The sequence below is a fragment of the Fukomys damarensis genome, unplaced genomic scaffold (assembly GCF_012274545.1).
Source record: "Fukomys damarensis isolate Sample0158 unplaced genomic scaffold, DMR_v1.0_HiC HiC_scaffold_32, whole genome shotgun sequence".
Classification (NCBI taxonomy): domain Eukaryota; kingdom Metazoa; phylum Chordata; class Mammalia; order Rodentia; family Bathyergidae; genus Fukomys; species Fukomys damarensis.
In genome coordinates this window covers 44198373-44208005 of record NW_022900944.1, presented here as the reverse complement: position 1 = coordinate 44208005, position 9633 = coordinate 44198373, and the positions used below count along the sequence as shown (strand labels likewise).

The window sequence follows — 9633 nt, the reverse complement described above, 5'->3', positions numbered from 1 at the left end:
CCCATGCCATTCTGCAGGCAGGATGCCAGGCCTGGATGTCAACTTTTTACAAATAACAAATGAAGCTGTCAGTTATCTTGATGAGCGGCACTCCAGTGAAAGTACAGCATAATTGGGGGGCGAAGTGTTAGTGAGCTAATTTTTTCACCAGCTACAGGAACAAAGCATCTTTCTGAGGATAATGTATTTACTGTTATTATTTGGTATGTAGCACATAAATTCCACATAATATGAGAGTGAAATATAAAATTGCTCATCTTTTCAGAGAGACAGCATATAATCCCTCAGGTTTCAAAAACCATAGATTCAAAGAAAATCTCAGTATCTCTTTCTCTCTCCCTTCCTCCATCCCTCTGTCTCTCTCTCTCTCTCTCTCTCTCTCTCTCTCTCTCTCTCTCTCTTTGCTTCTCTTTCTTGGCCTAATTCTAAACAGAAGACTCTTGGTGCTTTTATTTCCTTGAGCACTGTATTTGTATGCTTAAATACAAAGCACCAAGACAATAAAAATACCCCAGTGTTTAAGCCTCAAGGCAAAGATGATATGAATTTAAATGATCTATGACACTGTCCTCTCACACACTAGACAGCTCATTATTAAGTCAACTAAAATGTAATTTCTGGCATCCTTTCCATAGTTCCTAGTCCATAAATCCCAAATGCCAGCAATCTGCCCATTCCTGATGATCCTTTAAAACCCAACTCAAATGCCAAAACCCAGTGAAAGCTCCTTTTCCTCCATCAGCAAGGATATCTCGTCTGCCAGTATCCATCCATTTTCTGTTTTTCTCTCAGATGGCCTTTCCGATGCCATGTTCTAGTCATTCCCCTACACAGTGAGGCTCTAGGTGACAGGAACTCAGTTTATTCACTCCTGTACTCCAGGACCCTGTACAGTTCCTAGCACACAGAACATCCTCATCAAGTGTTTCATGGATGGGAAAGGGAAAGAAGAAATGTGGCAAGGGCATCTCAGGGGATGCTTGCTACTTTGACTCCACCACAGGACCACAGAGCAAGGGCAAAGGGCTCCAGCTCTGGCTGCCCAGCAGAGAGCTAAGGAGCAGAAACTCCTCCCAGGTATGACCAACTCCCAGAAGAGGATTTTCCTGGGATTATGGATAGGAAAGGCCACTTATGCAGAGTGACATGCCACCTGAAGACACTAAAGATCGGGGCATCTGGCTGACAGGTGCCATGAGATGCACAGGAAGGACACTGAACCTAACAGAGATATACGAGGACACTAAAAACAAAAGGGACTCCCACAATAAGTTCAAAATAATTAAGTTGGCTTGTGGGTTTGGGGACAGGTCTTAGTCTGAAGGCTCACAACCTGGGCCCCACTAAGGAATGGCCCTCAACTGATCTCAAGGGTTTGATAGCTGAGAGGGAGATGACAGATGGAGACCCAAACATACACAGTCTAGTCACCAACAGGAAGCTAGTACTTTGGAGAGACCTAAAGATTAGACGCCAGTGAAGCAGGAGTTGAACAGGGAGAGAACCCCTAAACAAAAGGAGGCAGCAAAGAGAAGTTCTGATGGTCAGTTGAAGAATCCAAAGAGCACAGGACCTGGGGAAAAGATGATAGAAGAGCTGTCACCAATTCCCCCTAGTGTCTCAGTGACGCAAAATGAAGACAGGCAAGATGTGAGGAGCAGGATGAGAGCACTCGCTCAGGCAAACAGCAGCCTCATGGTCAAAACTGCAATATTTATTGAAGCTGTTCAGAGCATCAGACGAAAAGCATGTTTTTAGCATTTGATCTTATATCTAAAGTTATATAATACTTTGGCCAGCTGTGTTCGCAAAAACAACTTCGTTGTTTACTCTGTCCTTCAAACCCCTTAAAAAAACATCTTTTACTTTGTCTACATCCTCTTGGGAGAGTAACACTGGACAAACAAGAATTGCTGGTACTTCTTGTCCTGAGACGACTGGTCTGCCAGGCACTCAGATGTCCTTACGTTTCTTCCAAGATGGATACTCTTATGTCAAGTTCCACTACAAAGAGCTGTGTTTTTAAGTAACTGAGCCTCTCTCTTGTCCCCCTTGAGACCCAATGCGCCCCAACTGGCCAGTTTCTAACTCTCAGCACTCTACTACAGTGGACCCTCAAATTATGACTGGCCTGTCATATGAATAACTTGGGTTAATCAGGTTAATGGAAGGTTCATCTGTCTCTTGTTATCTATAGCATGTACCCATATAAACATCAACTCTCAGCTGTATTGACTTACAACCAACTATCCCTCAGAAACCAATCGAGTTCATAAGTCGAGTCCACTGTACATGACTTCCCTTATTCAGTAATTGCAAAAGCAGCACAAATGTCCCAATTCTCACCTAATGTAATCAATGGCTTCTCATGAGACAAAGTCCCAATCAGATCAAGGCTTAATAAACCAGATCATAGAATTAAAAACAAACCCAAATCTACCTATAACATATCCACAGAACTTTGGTATGGCATTGCATCTTAGGATTCTAAAGCCCTGCATTCTTACTGCTGAGAGTGTGGCCCATAAACCAATGGCAAGACCCTCACTGTTAGTAAAATGCATGCTCTTGATTCCAACCCAGACCTATTGAATGAGAATCTGCATTTTCACAGAATATGCAAATGAGTCATGTGCCCATTAAATTTGAAAAGACCTTTACACCCCCAACTGAGCCCTTCCTACATCTCTGCCCATAATCAGACACACTCTCCACCTTGGTGATTTTGTTCCACCCATGCTAACCATTATTCTTCTCCTCAAATATGCTACGGTCAGTCCCAGCTTAGGCTCTCAGTCCAATCTGTGCCCCCATAAGGAAGCACATAAGGGATTTTCTTGACATTGAGAGCTTGTTTTATAGCTCATCCTTTCAGTGAGGGCTCCCTCTCTGCCTGATCTAAATGAGATACCTGAGTATTCTCAACTACACAAGGAAATTTCTCCAATGTATTTCACAGTGGTTCTCCAACTTGAGCCTACATCAGAACCACCGGGAAAACTTGTTAAAACACAGATCTCCTTGCCCACCCAAGTTTCTGATTCAGTAGGTATAAGGAAGAATCTGAAGATTTGTAGTTTCAAAGAGTTCCCAGGTGATGCATATGCTAATCTGGGATCACCCTTTGAGAAAATTCAGCACTTTCTCTCTACTTGATGATATTTTTCTCATCCACTTTCCTATAGTGTCATCTCCATCCCACTAGTGTCTGCTCCATGGAGGCAGAGAATTTGTGTATATTTTACCCTCTATCTCCAGTTCATGATTTACAGTAGATGCTCTATAATACTTTTAAATAAAGAATAATTAGTAATGAATTCTTTCCATTATGGATTTTAAGTCTTTTGGGTTCTATTTAATCTAATTTAGCAACAACATTGCATTGCATCCTGTGAGTAAACACAGCCATGAAAGGTCTGTATTCACTTTCCAAAGTATAACTTACAAAAATATAAACCACACAGAGTTGGCTGTATTTATCTACATTTATACTGTTAACAGTACATGTTAAGTTGTCACCTTCATTAGCAGATGTTCTGCATAAGAACAGAGACTTCGTCCAGTAAAATAACAAGGAAATAGCCCCTTCTTTTAAAGTAAGTCCAGTGCTACTCTCTTTAAATTGAGTCCAACACATACACAAAACTAAACCAGAGAAAACAAACAATGTTATATAGTCATTCAGTCATTCTTGCATAACTGTAGGTAGCATTTCTCATACATCAGAATTAATGATTGCTATCTCAGAAACAACCATGTTCCTGTATTAATGAGATTACCTTTCCTCTGTCAATTGATTTGAGCTTGCCTTCAAGAAGCCTTATGAAGTCACACAATACTGAAAATCCTGATAAAACCAGAACCCTGACCTCAATCACTCTCCATTTGCAGATCACAAGTCCTGCAGCCAGAAGAGCGATATGTATGAGTCTATAGATAATTGTGTTTATCTATTTCCCTGCCACCTAACCCATCCCTGTCACAATTACTGCCATCCCTCTTTCCTTTCCTAACCAGTTCCTCTTGATAGGCCTCTTGCCTCACCTGGCTCTCTGTCCTTACCAGACTCCGGATTTCATTTTTCCCAAGTCAGATTTGTTTTCATCACTTTAATGCTGAGGCAGAACCCCTGCTTGCATAATGAGGGACCATAACTAAAAGCTGGGTTTGTAGCCTTAGAATCCAGTGCTAACTTCATTCCAAATTTGGTCATTTGAGGAAGCACATAGGGAGAAGTCAGTGAGGAGGAGCAGCCTTGCTTAATTAAGCCAGATTCAAGGTGACTGGATTGTAGTACAAGCCACGCTGGTTAAATGTCAAAGCCAAGGAGCCAGCTGAGAGAATGTCAAATTCTCCAGGTCAGATGCTGACTGGCAAGGATAGCAGTGGCTAGGGGGATGGAGGCTCTGTTGCTCGAGTGTGTCACAGCCATCCTTCCCAAGCACTAATGACCAGCTCCTGTGTTGCAGAGGGTAGCAGCCCTGAGAGATAGGTTTCCCTTGGCTGCACTTGTAAGAGTGTTCAAAGCACTGACAGAGATGACAGTGATTGTCTAAAAGGATGCTTCATTACAAGCCAAGGGCTAAGCCCTGAATCAAGTAGTCTATCAATTCAATAAGGTTGATCTGAAAAATCTGAAGATCCAGGTTTGTTTTGTACTTGTAATAAAACTCAACTCTTAGATTGAAGGGGCTCACAATGAATACTATTTTTAAACATTTTGCTTCAGTTTTCAATACAAAAATATTTTGGAACATAGTCTACAAATAAGCATTAATTCTACCTTTTAGCCCATAATTCTTTTCTGTATGGGCCTGTTGGATCATCTAAGATAAACACTTGACTGACTCTCAATCGCTTCTTTTTGTCCTTTTTTATACTCACAGCAATCCTGTAAAATAGGCTGGGATATTATCAATTTTTACTACACTATTTTATAGTTTAAAAACTCAGATTCAGAGAGACTAGGAGAAAAGAGTTTAATTATGAAATGGCTACCCCATCTGCGCTGACATGGTTGCTCTTGGGGAAGAAAAGTTGTTACCAGGGAGTTCAGCCACTGGCCATCTCTGAATGGGCTTTCCCTGGGGTTTCTTTGGTTGTGCAGTGCTCCCTAACAGCTCATTCCTGACCAATGCATCTGTAACTCTGCCTATCTTTACACAATATCCATTGTGAGTTCTACAATTCATTGTCTGTACTACAGCTGCTAGAAAAGATCCTTCTTCCAAACTTGATAGTGCTGATAACTTCACCTTCCACTGAAAATTATTTTTCCTCTGAGAAAACTCCAGTTATTAGTTGTAGACAGAACAAAAATTTTAGAACTAGCTGAATACTTTCTGTGTTGTATGTTCCTAAATTTATGATAGAATTTCTTCTTTCTCCCTTGCCCCATTCCAAAATATCCTCCTTAGGGTATGGCACATACAAAACTCAGGTTCCAAAGGGGAATTTAGTAATATGGGTACAAAGAGGATGGTTAGGTGGTGTACATGTGGTTGGCCCCCACAGCTAGGTTTGAAGAATCTAAGAACCTTAAGAGTCTGGGATTTACAGAAGAATACCAGGAGTTATTCCAAAATCATCTTTTACATGTGGCCTCAGTTCAACTTGAAAAGAAAGGATCATTTTGAGAATTCTTCTAGACGCTGATTCCCTAGCACTGCTTAATAAGGGTCTGGACCACCACCCCCTTCCATAAATAAGCTTGCAAATCCAGTCATGCTACAATCATTTAATCATCAGCTGAGAACCAGGCACTGCAGTGGGAATATAAAAATGAATATTGATGCATAGCCTTTCCTTTAAAAACTCTAAATTCCAGCATCTCACTGAGGATAAGGATCATGATAGTTAATGTTATGTGTCAACTTGGCTGAGGTAAGGGATACACAAGACAGCTAGTAAAACACTGCTTCTATATGTATCTAGAAGACTCTGGCATTTGAATCAGTAAAGTGACTAAAGAGATCAACACTCATCATTGTGTGTAGACAACTCTAATACCTTAAGAGTCCTAACAAAGCAAATGAATGGAGAAAGAGTGCATTCTGTCTCTCTTCTTGAAGTGAGACATCCACGTTCTCCTTATGTTTAACACTAGCATTCCTTGGGCCTTCGAATTCTAGGACTTACATCAGTACCCAAGCCCTCTCTGGTTCTTAGGCCTCTGGGCTCAAACTGAATTACACCATTGGCTTTCCTGGTCCTCCAGCTTCTAGATATCTTATCACGAAACTTCTCAGCTCCCATAATCTCATAGGCCAGTTCTCAAAATAAATTACATGTCATAAGTATATCCATATATTCTATTGGTTCTGTTTCTCTGGAAAACCGACTAGTACAGTTAGCATGGGTAGTCACATTTTTAAAAGACATATAAGGTTTCACCAAGACAATGATATAGATGACTGCTGCAGTCAAATCATGAATGAGAAATAAATACAACTTAGAACAAAACCTTGGAGAACAATGACTTCTGTTCCCTCTAAGTCCTGAAATAAATATTTATATAGAATTTATCAATACTACTTCTTTATTTTGTATTTATAATACTATGAATATCTAAGAGATAAAAGTATTGTTACTATTATGTCATTTTCACAGAGGAAACTGAAGGTTAGAAAATTTAATAAACTTGAGCTCATTTTGTTTTTGCTTTTTCCTAAGCTGCCAGTCCTGGGCTACCACAATCCACTAGGGCACCAACTCCTCTGGAGGGAGCAGCAGACACTAAGACAGACACAAGCTTTGCTTTGCTTAGTTCAGATCTGGTTTGGCATTTGACTGTTGACTCTTTGGCAGTAGGCCATTTTGGCTGCCAATTCAAATTTCTCCACACCAAATTTTTTATTATTTTAAAGCAACAAAGATAAAAAATAAAATACTTTCACAAGTGCAAGGTCCTGAATTCTATCCCCAGTACCAAAAATAAAAATAAAAAAATAAAGTACTAACAACACAGACCTGAGGATCAGTGGAACAGACTGGAAGACACAAAAACAAATCCAGATGTACTCAGCTACCTCATTTTTGACAAAGGAGCTGACCATCCTCAGTGGAGGAAAGATAGCCTCTTTAATAAATGGTGTTGGAAAAACTGGATTTCAACCTGCCAAAGGTTAAAACTGGACCCTTATCTTTCACCATGCACTAAACTAAAATCGAAGTGGATTAAAGATCTAAATATTAAAACAGAAACACTAAACTTCCTGGAAGATAAGTTAGGCAGAACTCTGGAAGACACTGGCATAGGAAGAGACTTACAAATCCTCAGTAGTATGGGAACTAGCAGCAAGAATCAACAACTGGGATTTCATCTAATTAAAAAGCTTCTGTACTGCAAAAGAAACCATCAGCAGAACTAAGAGACAACCTACAATGTGGGAAAAATTTTTTACCAGCTGCTCCTCAGACAAAGGACTATTATCAAGAATATATAAAGAATTCAAAACAATCAGCTCCCCCAAAATATAAAGACCCAATTCAAAAATGGGCGTCCGAAATGAACAGACATTTCTCAGACAAAGAAGTAAAAGCAGCAAGTAAATATATGAAAAAATGCTCCACATCACTGGTCATTCAAGAGATGCAGATGAAAACAACACTGAGATTCCACCTCGCCCCACAAACAATGGCTGCTATCAAGAAATCACACAATAACAAATGTTGGCGGGGTTGTGGGGAGAAAGGAACCCTTCTCCATTGTTGATGGGAGTGCAGAATGGTGCAACCACTACAGAAATCAATATGCAGATACCTCAAAGAGCTTGGACTGGAAGCTCCATTTGACCCAGCCATCCCTCCGCTGGGTTTCTTTCCAAAAGAACTAAAAGAATCATATCACAGTGATGCATGCACACCCATGTGTAGAGCGGCACAGTTTGTAATAGCTAAAACTTGGAAACAGCCCATTTGCCCATCAGTTGGAAAGTGGATAAAGAAGATGTGGTTTTTCTATAAAATGGAATACTACTCAGCCATAAAGAACGAGAAAATAGATTCATTCATAGGAAAATGGATACATATTGAAGATATACTCCTAATTGAAATAAATAAGTCACACAAGTGTAAATACCAAATAGTTTCTCTGGTGTGAATAAACCGCAATAATACATAAGATCCTAATGAGATTACTGACATTGTGAAATGGGAAGAAAGGGGCTAAAGGTGTAGGGAAGATGGGATGGGTAGGGGAAGGGTAATAAGGGAAAAGAACAAAAATGTGAGATAATGAAAAGATGGAAATAAAGTGTTTGTAGATGGGGAGGAAAGGATGGGGTGAAGGGCGGGCAGGGACAAGGGGAAAAAAATGAGAACCAAGACCTGTCATGTAGAGGTGCAAGATCCCAACAATGAATGTAACTGTACTGTATCCCTAAAATGTACCAATAAACTCAATTAAAGCTGAAAAAAAACACAGAAGTAAACTTTTAAAATTTAAAATCACAATTGAAAATTTCTTGGAGAAAAAGTAAACTGAGAACTGAGAATACTGAACGCTACATTTTCTTTTAATGTTCTCACTTTGTCTCTCTCCCTCCTTCCCCACCTCTGGTTTTTTAGGACAGGGTCCCACTGTTTAGTCCAGACTGGCCTGGAACGCACAGTGATCTTCCTGCCTCAGCCACCCAAGTGCTGGGATTACAGGCATGTGTCGCCACACCCATCTATTTCTTTTTAAAACAATTATTTTTATTCCTCATTATATGACATAGCAATAGAACTTTACTAACTGTTCAATAGAGTTCCTAATCAGACCTATTTGGAATATATTCCTAGAAAAAAATCATGATTTGAACTACTGTGGAAATTCTTAAGAGTTTCTCTATTACTAAATATGTTTTCTAAAAGCTTATTTAAAAACCGGGGATGGAGGAACTATAGTCAGGCATCCCAGAGTTCCCGTGGCACCGGTCCTTCCCCTGCAGCAGCCATTGAAGAGCAGCGGCCCTGGCTCTATGCTACCCCACAGCCTTAATAAAGGCCACAAGGTGACCACGAATATGAGCAAACTGAGGCACACCCGCCGCTGCGGATGCCTCACCAAGCGTACCAAGCTCGTGCGGGACATTATACATGAGGTGTGCGGCTTCGCTCCCTTTGAGTGGCACGCCATGGAGCTGCTCAAGGTTTCTAAGGACAAACCGGCCCTCCAGTTCATCAAGAAAAGGATGAGGACGCACATCAGAGCCAAGAGGGTGCACGAGCTCAGCAACGTGCTGGCCGCCATGAGGAAAGCAGCTGCCAAGAAGGACTGAGCCCTTCTCCTCTGTGCAGAATAAACCTTTACAGAAGAAACACACACACACACATACACACACACACACACACACACAACTGTAGTCATACATACAGCAGAGATGCAGATATGGAAGGGGAAATGACAGAATAATATTGGCTATGAAAAGGGGATACAATCTTAAACAGGAACGGGAGAGGGAGAAGGGACCTAGGAGAAGAGACAAAAAAAGGGGAAGAAAGGAAATCAAAGAAGGAAAGACAGAAAAAAGAAAGCTCTCACTTTGACTTTTGGTCTAATTCTGGCCTTTCCCATCTTGATCACTCCCCCCCACACACACACACGTCCTTTGACACTTGTCAGTCCTACACATCTTGCACAAAATGTGG

General features: G+C 40.7%; 1 protein-coding gene across 1 annotated transcript; it reads left to right on the top strand.

Moving 5' to 3' along the window:
* Positions 1-8963: 8963 nt before the first annotated feature.
* LOC104858281 (60S ribosomal protein L36-like) lies at positions 8964-9263 on the top strand. The gene has a single exon (XM_033757910.1). It carries the CDS (start codon positions 8964-8966, stop codon positions 9261-9263), a length of 300 nt encoding a protein of 99 aa, XP_033613801.1.
* Positions 9264-9633: the final 370 nt, after the last annotated feature.